Consider the following 19,919-nt stretch of genomic DNA (forward strand, 5'->3'; position numbering starts at 1 on the left):
ATGTTTCTTATGAACACTGATGCAAAACACCTCAACAAATTACTAGCAAGCCAAATTCAGGGCATTTTCAAAGAATTATACACAATAACCAAGTGAGGTTTATTCCTGGAATGGAATGTAAGGATGGTTTGATATATCAAAATTCATCAACGTAATTTGACACATTAACATAATGAGAAAAAAACACACTATCATCCCATTTGATAAAAAAAAAAATCATCTGACAAAATTCAACACCTTTTCGTAACAAGAACATTTAAGAAACCAGGAATCAAGGAAACTACCTCGACATAATAAAAGCCATATATGAAAAACCTACAGTGATCACAGTCAATGGTGAAAGACTGAAAGTTTTTCCTTTAAGATCAGGAACAAGGAGGGTGCCTGGGTGGCTCAGTCATTAATCATCTGCCTTCAGCTCAGTTCATGATCCCAGGGTCCTGGGATCGAGCCCTGCATTGGTCTCCCTGCTCAGCAGGAAGCCTGTTTTTCCCTCTCCCACTCCCCCTGCTTGTGTTCCCTCTCTCACTGTGTCTCTCTCTGTCAAATAAATAAATATGTAAAGTCTTAGCGGGGGGAAGATCAGGAACAAGGCAAAAATGCCCACGTTTGCCACTTCTATTCAACACAGTATTGGAAAATCTATCCAGAGCAGTTAGACAAGAGAGAGAAATAAAAGACATCCAAATTGGAAAGAAATAAAACTATCTCTGCTCACAGACAATATGATCTCATATACAGATAACTCTAAAGATTACACACACACACACACACACACACACACACACACACACACACACACAGAATAAACCAACTCAGCAAAGTAACAGGATATAAAGTCAACATACAAAAATTGCATTTATATACACTAACAATGAACAATATGAAAAGAAAATTAAGAAAACAATTCCACTTACAACAACGTCAAAAAAAAATACAATACTTAGGAATTAACTTAACAAAGGAAGTGAGACTTGTCCAATAAAAACTACAAAATATTGCTGAAAGAAATTAAAGATGACATAAATAAACCTAAAGTGAAAATCTTAGGGAATTTCAGGGACCCTGAATAGCCAAAACAATCTTGAAAGGGAAGAACAAAACTGAAGGATTCACACTGCCTAATTTCCAAACTTACTACAAAGCTACAATAAACAAAACAATGTAGTACTGGAACCAAGATAAAAATATAGGACAGAGATCCCAAAAATAGATTTCCATATCTATGGTCAATTGATTTTCAACAAGGGTGCCAAAACCACTGAATGGGGAAAGGACGGTCTTTTCAACAAAAGATGCTGAGAAAACTAGATATCCACATGAAGAAGAATGAAGTTGGACCCTTACCTAAGACCAGATACAAAAATTAACTCAAGATGGATAGGATATAAATATAAGACCTAAAACCACAAAACTTTTACATGAAAACATAGGGGAAAAGCTTCACAACATTGCATTCCGCAATGCTTTCTTTGATATGATGACAAAAGCAACATAAGGAATAAAAAGGCAAACTGAATTTCATGAAAATTTTTAAATTTTGTACATCAAAAGATACTATCAGGGGGCCTGGGTGGCTTAGTCAGTTGAGCGTCCAACCGCCGGTTTCAGCTTAGGTCATGAACTTGTGTCATGAGATCAAGGCCTACATAGGGCTCTGCACTAAGCAGGAAGTCTGGTTGAAGATTCTCTCCCTCTGTCCCTCCCCCCATACATCTAGATGTATGTTTTTGTAGGTTTAATATTCCAGTTTTGAATATCCAACAGTGATTTCTAAGTTCTATAACTTCTACTCATATGCTTGACTAAAGCATGAAGGAGAATCATGTGTGCTATTAAAACTGATGTATAGAGTTGGACACTTATTTTACTTATAAATAAATCTAGTTAATTCCGATCATCTGATCAATTTCATATTTCTCTTCATCAAATCATTTGATGAACACTTAATAATTTCTAGGTACTATTCTAAGCATTTTACATGTACCAACTCATTTACTGTTCATAATAACTTTCACAGGCTCTATTAGTAGAGGAAAGGATGTGCAGCATTATTTACAAAAGCCAAAATATGGAAACCACCCAAGTGCCTATCAATAGATGAATGGATAAAGATGATGTGGTGGAATATTACTCATCCATAGAAAAGAGTGAAATCTTACCATTTGCAACAAAATGGATAAACTTGGAGGGCATTACACTAAGTGAAATAAGACAGAGAAATACCAATACCATATAATTTCACTTATATGTGGAATATAAAAAACAAAACAAACAAAAAACAGACTTTTAAATACAGAAAAGAAACTAGTAGTTGCCAGAGGGGAGGTGGTGGAGGGATGGGCAAAATAGATAAAAGGGATTAATAGATACAAATTTCTAGTTATGAAATAAATAAGTGATGGAGATGAAAAGTACAGCACAAAGAATGCAGCCAATAATATTGTAATAATGTTGTATGATGACAGATGGTGACAACTCTTATTGTGGTGAGCACTGATTAATGTATAGAATTATACATCAGTCAATATCCTAATGTTGTGTACCTGAAACTAGTATAACACCGTATGTTAATTATACTTTAATAGAAAAAAAGATGAAGAAACTGTACTCTTAATATTTTCAATATCATCCCACTAATAAATTGTGAGACCAGATTTCAAGCCTCAGCAACCTGGTTCCGAAATCCATGATCATAATCACTATGCTATATTCCCTTCAAACACATGAGTTCTTGTGAAAGGATAAGCAGATTTTCCTTTTAAAAAATGACCCCCAAAGGGGCGCCTGGGTGACTCAATGGGTTAAAGCCTCTGCCTTCTGCTCAGGTCATGATCCCATGGTCCTAGGATCGAGCCCCGCATCGGGCTCTCTGCTCAGCAGGGAGCCTGCTTCCTCCTCCTCTCTCTCTCTCTGCCTACCTCTCTGCCTACTTGTGATCTCTGTCTGTCAAATAAATTTTTAAAAAATGACCCCCAAAGAAAGCTATGCATAATATAAGTCTGAATCTGGAGATTTTCAGAAGGTTAGAATTATTTATCTCAAAAAAGGCAAAGATCAAGCGCATACTTTTTGTTTGTGAAACTAATTCTCAAGACTGATTATTAAGGCACTGAGACATTGAATAAGTACTGTTACCTTTCAACAACTTGTTTATGGATATTTTTCCACTGCTCTTTGTCTGAATCCGTTCCTAATTTAGGGTCTAGAGTCTTCAGAGCAACGCCAGCAACATTCACCCCACTCCATAAAGGCACTGAAAGAAATATATCTCAGAATAAATTCTTGCCAGTACGGCATCAGTTCTTTGAGTTCAGTGGTTTCTACTGTAAAGTTAGGTAACTATCTTACACATATATAAAAATAAGTTTTAAATGGACAAAAGAAAGAAACAAAAACCAAAATTATAAAGTATTAGAAAAATATGTAGTAGAAGTTCTTTGTAATTGTGTGGTATAGGAGGCATTTAAAGCAAGATGCATCTACAGAATCCACAAAGGAAATGATGAGATAAAACATCAGAAGGAGCTTCAGGGAAAAGAGCGGCAACAGTTACAACAGTTTGTTACAACAGTAACAAAGAGCTGACAGGGAGTAACTGTCAACCCGGCAGTTAAACTCTCATTCAAAATGAGGTGAGACTAAAACATTTTCACATGAACAAAACTGACAAGATATACTTCAGGAAGAAAGAACTGAATCCAGGGGAAGGAGACAGATATGGGAAATAAAGATAAGCAACACAACTGGCAAACAGATACACAAATCCAGACAGGTGTTACACTTAAATAATAATAACTAGTTTGGAGAGATGAAAACAGAATGGAACCCTAAAAGTAGTTAATACTGTTGTCCTTTGAACAACACAGGTAGAACTGTGTGAGTCCCCTTATACACGAATTTTTCCAAGTAAGTGTATTGGAAAATGTTTTGGAGATATGCAACAACTTGAAAAAAACTTGCAGATGAACAAGGTATTACTATTAAGAAAAGAGCATATAATATATACAACGTATATATTTGATTGAATTAACTGCTTATGTTACCACTAAGGCTTCCAGTCAATGGTAGGCTATCAGTAATTAAATTTGAGGGAGTCAAAAGTTATATGCAGATTTTCATCTGTGTGGGGATTGGAACCCCTAACCTCCATGTTGTTCAAGGGTCAACCGTAATTACATATTGAGAGAACAAGGTCAGTCAAACTTAATACATTCTAAGATCTATTCCAAAGAAGACTAAACAGACTAATTATTTTGAGGTCAAGTATGAATATAGGTAACCGCTTACAAAGTGAGTGTATAATCCAAAGTAGTAGAAGAAATTAAAGTTTAACTGATCAAGTAGAAAGCAGTAAAGAGAAAAGAAACAAAAGAAAATCTCACTAAATTGAATAATAAATATATTCAAATCAATACTAATCAGAATATACTATTTTATAAAAAATAAAATTATGGAATATTAAATGTGAGACATTAAAACATACCTAGGAAAATCAATTTTAAGGACTTTGAAGAGGAAGAACTGAGTTAAGAAAATAACACAAGCAAAAAGGGGCAAATTAAGGCACTGGTGAAACAAACATTTATCTAAGTCAAATCAAAAACATTTGTTTTCTAAAGTAAAACACCGTTGTATGAGAAGTTTAGCTTGGGAAAAGGAAGGACAGTAATTGAGAGAGGTCATGAAAGTGTTTTCTAGTGCATTTACCAGAATGGTAATTACACAGATATGTTCACTATTTGATGATTTATTGAGCTATAAATTTATATTCTGTACAATTTTTCAGCATGTGTTATATATACTTAAGTGAAAAAAGTTTTAAAGTATACGATAAATTTTATCATGATTTTAAGAGTATTTATTATATTATGACCCTTGAAGTAAAAGGAAAATAGAAAGGCTCATTAAATGTTTTGAATTAATGAATGATTAAATGAACAAATGCTCCTTATTCCCTATAAAATGGGTTTATTGACATTATGGAAAGATTTGCATTATGCCACAATTAGAGAACATTGTAAGAAGTAGAAATTTCTAACTGTGCAGCAGATAATAACTGTTTAAGTTCAGAAAAGAAAAGGGTTGGTGTGGCCTAAGTAATAGTTTAAACCACATATTATATAATATTACTTACGTGAAAAATCTGAAATAAATGAATCAGAAAGTAGATTAGTGGTTGCCTGGGGCTAGGGTTGGTGTGAGCACAGGAATGGGAGTTTCTTTTTGGGTGATGAAAATGTACTGTAATTATCTTGTAATAATGGTTGCACACCTCTTTGAATATACTAAAACCCATACACTTTAAATGGATGAATTTTATAATGTGTGAATTATATCTTAATAATCTTGTTAAAAATCAAAGTAAGTTAAAGTCCTCCAGATATGAGAAACTCTCATTGACATTTAAAACAGCTATATGCTATGTGCACTGTTTTATGAGAAGTAGCTAAATCCACGAACAGAAGACAAAGTATGGAATAAAAAAGATACACCAGAGCAGTACCAACAAAATGAAAGTTATGTAGCTATATTAAAATCAGGAAAAAATGGACTTTAAAGAAAATAAGCATGATTAGAGATAAGTATGATTACGTAATGATAATAGGTTTATACTTACCACTAGAATCACCATGTTCTCCAATAATCCAACCATGGCAGCTTGCGGGATGGACACCCAACTTCTCTCCAATTATGTAACGGAAACGGGCAGAGTCTAGATTACAACCACTTCCAATTATACGAGTTGCAGGTAAGCCACTTAGCTTCCAGACCACATATGTCAAAATATCCACTGGGAGGAACAATTTGTTAGAAAAAAATTAATGGTAACTTCCTTCTAAAATTTTCTTTCCTAAATAGATAAATTATCTTTTTAAACTTTTATTTTATTATTTTTCTTAAGTAGGCTCCACACCTAGCATGGAATCTAACATGGTGCTTGAACTCATGACCTTGAGGTCAAGACTTGAGCTGAGGTCAAGAGTTGGATGCTTAACCAACTGAGCCTCTCAGGCACTCCTAGATAATCTGTCTTAAAATCAAATACAGATTCATTACAGAGTCTAAAGTGAAGCAAATCAACAAACAAATAAGGATTATCTCTCACATAGGTGTTTAAAAGGTTAAATTATTCATGATGGGGCACCTAGGTGGCTCAGTCATTAAGCATCTGCCTTTGGTCAGGTCATGATCCCAGGGTCCAGGGATGGAGCTCCACATTGGGCTCCCTGTTTGGTGGGAAGCCTGCTTTCCCTCTCCCACTCCCCCTGCTTGTGTTCCTGCTCTCGCGGTCAAATAAATAAAAGCTTTAAAAAAATTATTCATGATAAGAATTTTAAATTTAAAAAAACCTCTCTTGAGATGATGTATCTGTATTAAATAAGCAGTCAATTAATTCTACCTTCTTAAGCACACCTAGATTTCGCCTCTCCCTCACTGCAGCCTCATCTAATCTATCAGCATCTCCTACCTAAAATAAGGCCACATGCATGATCAGGGCCATATGCAGATGTGAACGACAAAATTCAACATTCATTCATGAAAAAAAAAAAAAAAACTTTCTGGGGTGCCTAGGTGGCTCAGCCAGCTGAGTGTTGGACTCTTGATTTCGGCTCAGGTCTTGGTCTCAGGGCCCTGGGATTGAGCACTGTGTTGAGACCCATTTCAGGCTTCCTGCTGAGCAAGTCTGTTCAAGATTTTCTCTCTCCCTCTCCCTACGCCCCAACCCCTGCTCAAGTGGGCTCTTTCTCTCTAAATAAAATCTTTAAAAAAAAAACTTTCTACAACTGTAAAACGAAGGGAATTTCATAAAAAACTCACATTAAACATCATACTCCGTGATGAAAGACTGAATGCTTTCCCCATGAGAAAAACAATCAGGCAAGTATGTGCCCTCTCGATATCTGGGCAAGGGTGACACATGCCACCAACACCAGAGGATGGAGATATAAATAGTATTTACCGGAGAAAATGTTAGGAGCAGAGAAATAAGGAAGCACGCAGTATGCACTGAACTCTCATTATGCCACAGCACAAGTTAGGCAGGGATCCTCTGTACACAATACAGCCAAGTGCAGAGGAGCCTCTTTTGGCTAGCAAGCTGGGTGTTCTCTAGAAACTCCTCCAAGAGCAAGAACAAGTCCCACCAGCACACTGTTACATATCTGTAAGTCAGCTTTGGAGGGGGAAAGGAACGCTTAGTTTCCTTAAGTAACAAGAAATTTATCAAGGAGTATCTGGGTCTAGCAATAATAAGGAATATGTATTTCCAGGACCAAGGGCCACAGATGCCTCCATAAGCTGGCTCAGTTCAGCTGATACGGCTCTCTGATAAGCTACCAAAAGGAGGAAGGAAACAAGCCTCCAGAGTCAGCAGATTTGTATCTCATTACTACTTACATTGACCTTTGTACTGGGGGGTCCTAACCAGTGGAATGAGGCAAGGAAATAAATAGGTCTTTACATTGGAAAGAAAGAATTAAACTTAATAAAACTCTGTTTACAGATGACAAGAAAATATAGACAAAATATCTTAAGAATTTGAACAACATTACTAGAATTAGTAAGTGATCTTAGCAATGTTTTAAGGTACAAAGTCAATATGAAAAAAAAGCAGTAGTATTTCTACATACTAGCAATAAGCAATGGGAAAATGAAATGTAAAGACAATTTTTTTTATAATAGCATCAAAAATATGAAATGTTTAGGGATAATTTAATAAAATTTGTGTAAGACCTATATCCTGAAAACTACAAAACACTGCTAAAAAAGAATAAAGAAGACATACATACATGAAGAGATATTCCATATTCATGGACTGGAAGACTCAACAGTGTTCAGATACAATCTCCAAATTAATCTATAGATTTAACAATCCCAATTAACATCCCAGCATGTGTTTTTTATAGAAATGGATGATCTAATTATAAAATTTATGTGAAAATGGTAACATGTTATACCCAAAGTAATTTTAGAAAAGCATAACGGGGGAAAAAAATGAAAATACGAGCAAAGACAATTTACATTAACTGATTTGAAGATTACACTAGTAATCAAGATAGTGTGATAATAACAAAAGAATATATATGAAGATCAATGAAAAAAATAGAGAATCTAGAAATAGACTCACATAAATGATAATTTTCAAAAAAGTTATTATCAAAGCAATTCAAATTAAAGAATTATTCTTAATAAACGTTGCTAGAAAAACTAGATATCATCTTTGAAAAAAATGAATGACACCTTACATCAAACACTAAAATTAATATGAAATGAGCTGCAGTCCTAAATATAAAAGATAAAATGATAAAACTTATAGAAAATAATAAAGGAGAAAATCTTCAGATTTAGGGTAGGCTAAAGGCTTCTTTGCTAAAAGTCAAAAGAGCATAGGGGTGCCTGGGTGTCTCAGTTGGCCGGCTCCTGATTTTGGCTCAGGTCACAATCTCAGAGCTGTGAGAGGGAGCCCCTCGTCGGGCTCTGTACTCAGTGCTGAGTTTGCTTGAGAGCTTTTTTCCTCTACACCCCTCCCCCTGCTCATTCTCACTCTCCCTCTCTCAAATAAATAAATAAATCTTTCAAAATAATAATAAAAAAATTAATGTCCAAAGAGCATAAAACATAGATAAGAAACTGATAAACTGGACTTCACCAAAAGACATACTTTACTCTTTGAAAAATACCATTAGGAACACAAAAAGGCAAACTACAGACTGAAAGAAACTTATGTAATACCTATATCTGATCAAGGGACTTGTATACAATGTGTATAAGAACTCTTATAATTCAACAATTAAAGGTTGAGTTATAGGTCAAAAGAATTAAAAGTCAAAAGATATAATTTTTAAATATTAACAAAAGAGATGCACAAAGCATTCACAAAAGAAAATAAACTATTAGCTAAGGAACACAAGAAAAATGTTCAACATCTTTAATCATGAAGGGAATACAGTTAATTAAAACCATAATGATATTAGAATGACTAAAACTGAAAAGACTGACAATACCAAATGTTGTCAAGGATGTGGAGCAAGTAGAGCTCTCTTCTAGTGCTAATGGGAATGTAAAATGAACAATCACTTTGAAAAACTGTTTGGCAGCTTCTCACAGAGTTAAACATACACATACCATGTAAGCCATCCTGGTATTTACCCAGAGAAATAATGACATACACCCATGAAAATACTTGTTCACAAATGTTTATAGCAGCTTTATTCATAATAGCCAAAAACTGGAAATAACCTAGTATCTACCAATGGATAAATGGATATGAATGGATAAACAAAGAAAATTTGTAATTATTTGAAAGATTAATTACTCTTCAGCAGTAAAAAAACGGAACAGATCATTGATATGCTGAGCAGCATGGATGAATCCCAAAATAATCATGCTAGGTGAAGGAAACCTGACAAAAAGGATTACATTCACTAATGAATGTATGATGCCATTATATGAGATTCCAAAAAATGGAGCCAGAGGTAGAATAAGCGACAGACTGCAAAGAGACACAAGAAAAGTTTCCAAGGTAATGGAAATGTACTTATCTTGATTATGGTGGTGGTTTCATGAGTGATTACGTCTATCAATACCCACTGTGGAATGACATCAGCAACACAGCCAAATAAGACAAACCTTCTTACACCCACTCCTCAAAACCAACAATCTGGCATCCACCCATGGACAAAAGTGCCTTTGTTGGCTCAGTAGGATTCAGCACTATACGCCAAGGAACCCAGAAGGAGACACACACACCCATGTGTCAGGCATGTAATAGGCACAGAGGCTTCAGTCCCAGCTGTGGACTCTGCGATGGCCCATGAGCCAATTCCAGCCCCACTTTACCGCAGTCCAGGAGCCCCTGGAAAATACCATCTTAGACAATCCACCTAGGGATAGGACAGCCTTTCTGGAAGTCCAGGTTTCCAGCAGAGAAGACCCAGCACACCACTGGGGCAAAATAATGAGATTGTAATAATGTGAAATAAATTGAAATAATGTGCATTGTAGAGGGTGAGAGGAACAGTCTGACTTTACATACATCACTCCTCCCCCTTGGTGGAAGAGCTCAGTGCCAAAAGAGATATTCTTAGCTCATGATTTCTCCCACAAAGGAAAGTCTGAGTGTGTGAGTAAGCATCTACCTTCACTAACTACGCAAACTGCTGCCAAAGAAGCCCACTTCTTTCTCACCCCATCCAAAGTATTGAGTCCTGTGCTGCATGACTGGGGAATGAGGAGAAGCTAAGACAGTGGCAGACAGGACTCTCAGAGGGGCAGTAAGAGATACAGATCCTACTAAATGTGCTGTGGATTCCATCAAGAAGTGTGCCCTTGAGCCACTGGGGATGCCTTGGCAGTGGATCCCCCTAACTAACCCAGAGGGAACCTTAGCATTCCACATACAGACCCCCATACACACCCCACTGTGGTCGCCTCCCGGTATTTACTACTCCAATGGCAAGAGGGGGCATCAGCAAACAGCTAGTGAACACAGGCAGAAAGCTAGACAAAAACTGTGGGTCAGAAAGAGACTGCAAACTTCAACTTAAGCCACATCCTTGGGAAAGCAAAAGAGAGGCTGTCAGCATCTGGCCTACTGCAATGAGGGTCAAAATAAGGCGCAGAAGCTTAAGAATTCTGCCACAACGGGGTGTAAGATGTGTGAAGCAGGCATACACATAGGTCTGAGAAAGCCTCAGAATTCCTAGCAGGGCTGACAGAAGACATTTCTGCCCTGAAGTAAGTTGGTAAAGACTAGAGGAGGTTACAACTACTTCGAATGCAAAGACAGTGACACAGGACTTCAAGGAACAAAAAAATATCAGGGAAACATGACATTACCAAAGATCTCAATCATCTTCCAGTAACTGACCCCAAAGACATGGAGATCTGTGATTTAGCAAACAAAGAGTTCAAAATATCTGGTTTAAGGAAGTAAATGGGCTACAAGAAAACACAGAAATAGTTCAGGGAAATCGGGAAAATAAAAATGAGAAATTTAATGAAGAGAGAGAAATCATTAAAAAAAGAACCAAATTCTAGAGTTGAAGAATACAATGAGTGAAATGAAAACTGCAATAGATAGCATCAACAACAGAATGGATCAAGAAGAAAGAATCTGGGGTACCTGGGTGGCTCAGATGTTAAGCGTCTGCCTTTGGCTCAAGTCATGATCCTAGGGTCCTGCTTTTCCCTCTTCCTCTCTCTCTCTCTGTCTCTCATGAATAAATAAATAAAATCTAAAAGAAGAAGGAGGAGGAGGAGGAGGAGGAGGAGAAGGAGGAGAAGAAGGAGAAGGAGAAGGAGAAGGAGAAGAAGAAGAAGAAGAAGAAGAAGAAGAAGAAGAAGAAGAAGAAGAATGAATGAATGAATAAATGAATGAATGAATCTGGGTGTCTCAGTGGGTTAAGTGCCACTTTTGGCTCAGGTCATTAGAGAAGAGGACCACCACACAGCACAGCTCCTAGAGGGTGTTATTCCTATCCCCACTTGGGCAGTGAACAGTTTGCTTATGGGACACCAGGGTGGCTCAGTCGGTTAAACATCTGCCTTGTGCTCAGGCCCTGATACTAGGGTACTGGGATGGAGCTCCACATCGGGCTCTGTGCTCAGTAGGAAGCCTGCTTCTCCCTCTCTCTGCCTTGTATGCTTACACTCTCACTCTCTCTGAATGTCAAATAAATAAAATATTTTTTTAAAAAAGAAGAATCTGTTGAACTTAACAGATATGTTTAGAATATTCCATCCTAAAACATCAGAATACACATTCTTTTCAAGTGCACATGGAACATTCACCAGAATAGAACATATATCAAGTCAAAAACAAGCCTCAACAAATACAAAAAGACTGAAGTCAAACCATGCACCTTTTCTGACCACAACACTGTGAAACTAAGTCAACCACAAGTAAAAATTTGGAAAGACCAAAAATACATGGAGGTTAAACATGCTACTAAACAATGAATGGGTCAACCAGGAAATCAAAGAAGAAATTTTAAAACATACATGGAAACGAATGAAAATGAAAACACAATGGCCCAAAAACTTTGGGATGTAGTGAAAGCAGTCCTAAGAAGGAACTATATAGCAAGAGATGCCCACCTCAAGAAGCAAGGAAAATCTCAAATAAACCACCTCACCTTACACCTAAAGGATCCAGAAAAAGTATAAAGCCAGCAGAAGGAAGGAAATAATAAAGATTAGAGCAGAAATAAATGATACAGAAACTAAAAAAATAACTGAACAGATCAATGCAACCAGGAGCTGGTTCTTTGAAACGATTAATAAAACTGATAAACCTCTAGCCAAACATCAAAAAGAAAAGAGAAGGGATGCCTGGGTGGTCAGTTGGTTAAGCATCTGCCTTCTGCTCAGGTCGTGAGCCCAGGGTCCTGGGATCAAGTCCCACATGGGACTCCCTACTCAGCAGGGAGCCTGTTTCTCCTTCTGCCTCCTGATCCCCCTGGTTGTGCTTTCTCTCTCCCTCCCTCTCTCCAACAAATTAAATAAAATCTTAAAAAAAAAAAGAAAGAAAAGACAAAAGTCCCAAGAAAATAAAATCACAAATGAGAGAGAAATAACAACCAACACCACAGAAATATAAACAATTATAACAGAATATTATGAAAAACTATATGCCAATAAATTGGACAACCTAGAAGAAGAGGAAAAATTCCTAGAAACATATAAATTACCAAAACTGCAAGAAAAACTAGGAAATTTGAACAGATTGATAACCAGCAAAGAAACTGAATCACTAATCAAAAAACTCCCAGCAAACAAAAGTCTATGACCGTATGGCTTCACAGGCAAATTCTACCAAATACTTAAAGAAGAGTTAATACCTATTCTTCTCAAATTATTCCAAGAAACAGAAAAGGAAGGAAAATTTCCAAATTCAGTCTGAGACCAGCATTACCCTGATAACAAAACCAGATAAAGATACCACTGAAAAAGAGAACTATAGGCCAATATCTCTGATGGACATAGATGCAAAAATTCTCAATAAAATACTAGCAAACCAAATCCAACAATACATTAAAAAAATAATTCACATCTTCTTTATCCATTCATCTGTTGATGGACATCTAGGTTCTTTCCATAGTTTGGCTATTGTAGACATTGCTGCTATAAACATTCGGGTACACATGCCCCTTCGGATCACTATGTTTGTATCTTTAGGGTAAATACCCAGTAGTGCAATTGCTGGGTCATAGGGATACTATGCAGCCATCAAAAGAAATGAAATCTTGCCATTTGCGACGGCGTGGATGGAACTAGAGCGTATCATGCTTAGTGAAATAAGTCAATCGGAGAAAGACAACTATCATATGATCTCCCTGATATGAGGACATGGAGAAGCAACATGGGGGGTTAGGGGAATAGGAGAACAATAAATGAAACAAGATGGGATTGGGAGGGAGACAAACCATAAATGACTTTTAATCTCACAAAACAAACTGGGGGTTGCTGGGGGGAGGTGGGATTGGGAGAGGGGGAGGGGGCTATGGACATTGGGGAGGGTATGTGCTATCGTGAGTGCTGTGAAGTGTGTAAACCTGGCGATTCACAGACCTGTACCCCTGGGGATAAAAATACGTTATATGTTTATTTAAAAAAAAAAATTGGAAGGGGAGGCGAACCATAAGAGACTATGGACTCTGAAAAACAACCTGAGGGTTTTGAAGGGTCAGGGGTGGGAGGTTGAGGGAACAGGTGGTGGGTAATAGGGAGGGCCTGTTTTGCATGGAGCACTGGGTGTTGTGCAAAAACAATGAATACTGTTACGCTGAAAAAATAAATAAAATGGAAAAAAAAATAATTCACCACAATCAAGTGGTATTTATTCCTGGGTTGCAGGAATGGTTTAATATTCTCAAATCAATCAAGGTGACACACCACATTAATAAAAGAAAGGGTAGAAGCCACATGATCCTTTCAATAGATGCAGAAAAAGCATTTCACAAAGCATGACATCCATTCATGATAAAAACCCTCAACAATGTAGGTTTAGTGGGAACATACCTTAAGATAATAAAGATCATATATGAAAAAACCCACAGCTACTATCATCCTCAATGGGGAAAACCAGAGAGCTTTTCTCTACGGTCAGGAACAAGACAGGTATATCCATTTTCACCACTTTTATTCAACATAGTACTGGAAGTCTTAACCACAACAATCAGACAACAAAAAGAAACAAAAGACATCCAAATCAGCAAAGAAAAAGAAAAACTTTCAGTATTTGCACATAACATGATACTATATATAGAAAACCCAAAAGAATCCACAAAAACCTGCTGGAACTGATCAATGAATTCAGTAAAGTTGCAGGATATAAAATCAACATATAGAAATCTGTTACATTTCTATACACTAATAATGAAGCAGCAGAAAGAGAAATTTGGGGATTAATCCCATTTACGATTGCAACAAAAACAGTAAGATAGCTAGGAATAAATCTAACCAAAGAAGTGAAAAACCAGTACTCTGAAAACTGTAAGACACTGATGAAAGAAACTCAAGATGACACAAAGAAATGGAAAGACATGCTCATGGATTGGAAGAACAAACACTGCTAATATGTCCATGCTACCCAAAGCAATTTACATATTTTAAACAATCCCTTTCAAAATACCAACAGCATTTTTCACAGAGCTAGAACAAATAATCCTAAAATTTGTATAGACCCACAAAGACCCCAAATAGCCAAAACAATTTTGAAAAATAAAAGCAAACTTGGAGGGGCACCTGGGTGGCTCAGTGGGTTAAAGCCTCTGCCTTTGGCTCAGGTCATGATCCCAGAGTCCTGGGATTGAGCCCCGCATTGGGCTCTCTGCTCAGCAGGAAGCCTGCTTCCTCCTCTCTCTCTGCCTGATCTCTATATGTCAAATAAATAAATAAAATCTTTAAAAAAAGCAAACCTGGAAACCTCACAGTTCTGGACTTCAAGTTATATTACAAAACTGTAGTATTCAAAACAGTATGTTATTGGCACAAGAAAAAAACACATAGATCAATGGGATCGAATAGAAAACCCAGAGATAAACCCACAACTATAAGAATATCCAATGGGAAAAGGACAGTCTCTTCAATAATATGTGAAAACTGGAAAGCCACAGGCAAAAGAATGAAACTGAACCACTTTCTTACAGCACACACAAAAATAAATTCAAATAGATGGAAGACCTAAATGAGAGACAGGAAACTATTGAAGTCCAAGAAGAGAGAACAGGCAGTACCCTCTCTGACATGAGCCATAGCAACTTCTTTCTAGGTATGTCTCCTAAGGCAAAGGAAACCAAATCAAAAATAAATTATTGGGACTACATCTAAATAAAAAGCTTCTGCACAGCAAAGGAAATAATCAACAAAACTAAAAGGCAACTGATGGAGTGGGAAAAGATATTTGCAAATGATGTATCTGATAAAGGGTTAGTATCCAAAATATACAAAGAACTTATAAAATTCAACCCTCTCCAAATGAATAACCCAATTTAAAAATGGGCAAAAGACATGAATAGACATTTTTCCAAAGAAGACATACAGATGGCTAACAGATACATAAAAACATGCTCATTATTCATCATCATGGAAATGCAAATCAAAACCACAAGATATCACCTCACACCTGTCAGAAAGGCTAAAATCAAAAACATAAGAAACATCAAGTGTTGGCAAAGATGTGGAGAAAAAAGAACATTTGTGCACTGTTGGTGAGAATGCGAACTGTTGCAGCCACTGTGGAAAACAGTATGAAGGTTCCTCAAACATTAACACAAATGCCATATGATTCAATTATTCTACTATTGGGTATTTACCCAAAGAAAAGAAAACACTAATTTTAAAAGATATGTGCACCCCTATATTTTTGCAGCATTATTTACAATAGTCAAGATATGGAAGCAATGTAAGTGTCCATTAACAGACAAATGGATAAGGAAAATGTAGTATATAATGGAATATTATGTAACCATAAAAATGAGATTGTGCCATTTGAGAAAACATAGATAGACCTAAAGGGTATTTATGCTAACTGAAATAAATCAGACTGAGAAAGAAAAATGCCATATGACTCCACTCATAAGTGGAATCCAAAAATAAATAAATAAACAAACAAAAAGCAGAATCAGACCTATAAATACAGAGAACAAACTGATGGTTGCCAAAGGGGAGTGGAGTGAGAATGTTGGGCAAAATGGGTTCAGGGGAGAAGGAGATCCAGGCTTCTAGTTATGGAATGAATGTGTCATGGGAATAAAAGCTGCACAAGAAGAAAAAAAATGTAAGATATATATATATATATATATATATAGACATATATGTATACAATTTAATATTGTATATGTATAATTTAATACTCAGCCACATATATTTATTATATAAATTATATAATTACAATTTATATTGTATAAATTATATAAATACAATTTAATATTCAGCTATGAGAAAGAAGGAAATCCTGCCATTTGTGACAGCAAGGACGGATCTTGAAGGCATTATGTTAAGTGAAGTTAAGTCTGACAGAGAAAGACAAATACTGTATGTCACTTACATGTGGCTTCTAAAATGGCCAAACTCATAAAAACAAAGAGGTGGTAGCCAGGGGCTGGGGAAGGGAGGAAATGGAGAGATGTTTATAGTTATGGTTATAAAATGAGTAAGCTCTGAATATCTAAGGTACAGCACGGTGACTATAGTTGACAATACTGTATTATATACCTAAAACCTACAAAGAGAGTAAATCTTAAATGTTTTCACCATAAAAAGGAAATGGTAATTATGTGAGGTATTGGAAGTATTAACTAACCCTACCGTGGTAATCATTCTGCAATATACAAGTTTATCAAATCATTGTATTATACACTTTACCCATTATGTCAATTGTATCTCAATAAAGCTGGAAAAATCATTATACGCTTTGAATGGGTACAGTTTATTATACATAAACATTACTTCAGTAAAGTTGTTTTTTAAAAATAGTATGGAAAGATCATCCTTATTCAGTTAAACAGAGGATAAAAGACTTACCTGGATTTGAAACAATAAGCATCTTACAGTCAGGACTATGCTGGACTATGGTAGGAATGATTGATTTCATGATGTTCACATTCCGTTGCACCAGGGCAAGGCGACTTTCTCCCTCCTGTTGCCGTGCACCTGCTGTCACAATAACTAATTTGGAGTTTGCAGATACTATGTAATCTAAAAAGAAACAGAAGGCAATACTTGGATCAAGAATGCCATAATTACTGTGCCTTACTTCTTTAAAAGTCTATTGTAAGACCTTGGTATTAAAGTACTCATCTATCAGGGTGCCTGGGTGGCTCAGTCGGTTAAGTGTCTGCAGCTCAGGTCATGATCCCAGGTCCCTGGGATTGAGCCCAGCTTCAGCTTCCTGCTCAGCAGGGAGTCTGTTTTTCCCTCTCTTTCTGCCCTTCCCCACAGTCACACTCTCTTTGTCTCTCAAATAAATAAAAATCTTAAAAAACAAAAAAGGGAACTTGGGTGGCTCAGTGGGTAAAGCCTCTGCCTTCGGCTTAGGTCATGATCTCAGGGTCCTGGAATCGAGCCCCGCATCGGGCTCTCTACTCAGTGGGGAGTCTGCTTCCTCCCTCTCTCTCTCTGCCTGCCTCTGCCTACTTGTGATTGCTGTTAAATAAATAAATAAAATCTAAAAAAAAAAAAAAAAACTTTCACCAAAAATTATTTAGAAAAAAGAAAAAAGAAAAGAAAAGAAACCTCCCTTAAAAAGGGGGGAGAGGGAAGCACCTGGGTGGCTCAGTGGGTTAAGCCGCTGCCTTCAGCTCAGGTCATGATCCCAGAGTCCTGGGATCGAGTCCCACATCGGGCTCTCTGCTCAGCGGGGAGCCTGCTTCTCCCCTTCTCCCTCTCTCTCTGCCTGCCTCTCTGCCTACTTGTGATTTCTGTCTGTCAAATAAATAAATAAAATCTTTAAAAAAAGATATCAAGACAGCCACATATCAACTACAGCTTCAAAAGGCCAATATATAGAGAAAAGAATTGACTGAGAGGGGTATTAAGGAGAGCAGGAAGCCTGCTTCTCCCTCTCCCACTCCCGCTGCTTGTGGTCCCTCTCTTGCTGGATCTCTCTCTCTGTCAAATAAATAAATAAAATCTTAAAAAAAAAAAAGTGGGTGCTGGGTGGCTCAGTCATTAAGAGTCTGCCTTCAACTCAGGTCATGATCCCGAGATTTTAGGATTGAGTCCCACACCGGGCTCCTTGCTCAGCCGGGAGCCTGATTCTCCCTCTGCCTCTCCCCCTGCTTGTGCTTTCTCTCTCTCTCTCAAATACATTTTACTGGGCAATCAGGCCATCACCATTGTGAAGCTGAGAAAAGAGGCCAAGCAAACAGAGGCTGGGGCAGCTCTTCAAAGATGGCCAATATGCCACCCACTGGGACTTTAGTCCTCCCATGATTTACCAGGGATTTTAGAAATGTACAGATCCTGGAAAGCCTGAACCAACTGCTTTGAACCTACTTTGGGGATAAAGGACTATTTGGTTATCTGGATTTGGAAGTAAGCAATAGACAGGAGCAACATGAAAGACATGCACACTAGCTGGGACAAGAGATGGGACCTCATTCAGGCATACACCAGTTGGATAGGGCAGGCTTCTTACCACACAGATGCATCTGTGGCAGAGTGAAACTTTTACGGAATTATTTGTAAGAGGCTGCATCAAATAGGTGTTTTTAATAATCTTACAAAAAAATGTCTATTTTGGGACCTTTGAATTTCTAAATGAATTTTAGAATGAATTTAATGTCTATACAACATAAAGCATTTTGAGATTTTGACTATGGTTGCGTATCATCTATAATCAAGAGAAGAATGGATATCTTACAAATAGAGAAACTTACATATGCAAGGTCTATTTATGTATTTAATACCATTCAACAAGGTTGTCTTTTCTGAATAAAAGCTCTATAGATATCTTGTTAGATTTATTTCCACATACTTCCATTTTTTATAATGTAAATAATAGCTTTAAATTCTTCTGCTTGTTTTTGACATATATACGTACAATGAAGTTTTTATTAATAACTTTATGTCAAGCATCCTCACTAAACTTTTAGCTCTATATGTTGTCTCTTATGTTTTTTTCCTTTACCTTCTTTTTGATTCACTAGGTATGTTTTTCTAATTTTACTACTTCCCCCTTACTAATTTAGAGGTTACACTGTTTCTACTCTTTTAAAGATTATCACAGTAGTTACAATATGCATGTTTAAGTTATCAAAGTACAAAGGTAATCATCACCTTTCCATCTTCCCTAATGACTGAGGAACTCAGAACACTACTTCATTCCCATTACCACATTTCACACCCACATTTATATGCTATATTTTTAAGTTTTTAAATCCTATATTATATAGTCTTATACGATTTGTATTTTAGATTTGTCCTCAATTTTACCATTTTCTGTGCTCTTCACATTTTTTCTTGCATTTCAGACCTTGTGTCTAAGATCACTCTTCTTTTGCCTTATTATGTATTTTTGCATTTTTAATTTTTAATTTTTAAATTTTTTTTAATTTAAGCTCAATTTAATTAACATATACTGTATTATCAGTTTCAGAGGTAGAATCTGGTGATTCATCTGTTGCTTACAACACCCAATGCTCATTACCTCAAGTACCCTCATTAATGCTCATCACCGAATTACCCCATTCCCCCACCCACCTCCCCTCCAGCAATCCTTAGTTTGTTTCCCATAGTTGCCAAGTCTCTTATGGCTTGCCTCCCTTTCTGTTTTCAACTTACTTTATTTTTCCTTCCCTTCCCCTATGTTCATCTGTTTTGTTTCTTAAATCCCACATGAGTGAAATCATATGGTATTTGTTTTTCTCTGACTATATCGCTTAGCATAATACCCTCTAGTTCCATCCACA

At 36.7% G+C, this 19,919-nt stretch overlaps 1 protein-coding gene across 1 annotated transcript in view; it reads right to left on the reverse strand.

Annotated features, from left to right (window-relative positions):
* Positions 1 to 19,919, reverse strand: part of LOC123948910 (L-lactate dehydrogenase C chain) — a 46,396-nt gene that overhangs the window by 12,615 nt on the left and 13,862 nt on the right. The window contains exons 4-6 of the mRNA XM_046016100.1: positions 17,032 to 17,205; positions 5,621 to 5,794; positions 3,139 to 3,256 (exon numbers count right to left, since the gene is read on the reverse strand). Coding sequence (XP_045872056.1) covers positions 3,139 to 3,256; positions 5,621 to 5,794; positions 17,032 to 17,205 — 466 coding nt within the window. The remainder of the gene's footprint in view (positions 1 to 3,138; positions 3,257 to 5,620; positions 5,795 to 17,031; positions 17,206 to 19,919) is intronic.

Source organism: Meles meles, chromosome 8 (assembly GCF_922984935.1).
Source record: "Meles meles chromosome 8, mMelMel3.1 paternal haplotype, whole genome shotgun sequence".
Taxonomy (NCBI): domain Eukaryota; kingdom Metazoa; phylum Chordata; class Mammalia; order Carnivora; family Mustelidae; genus Meles; species Meles meles.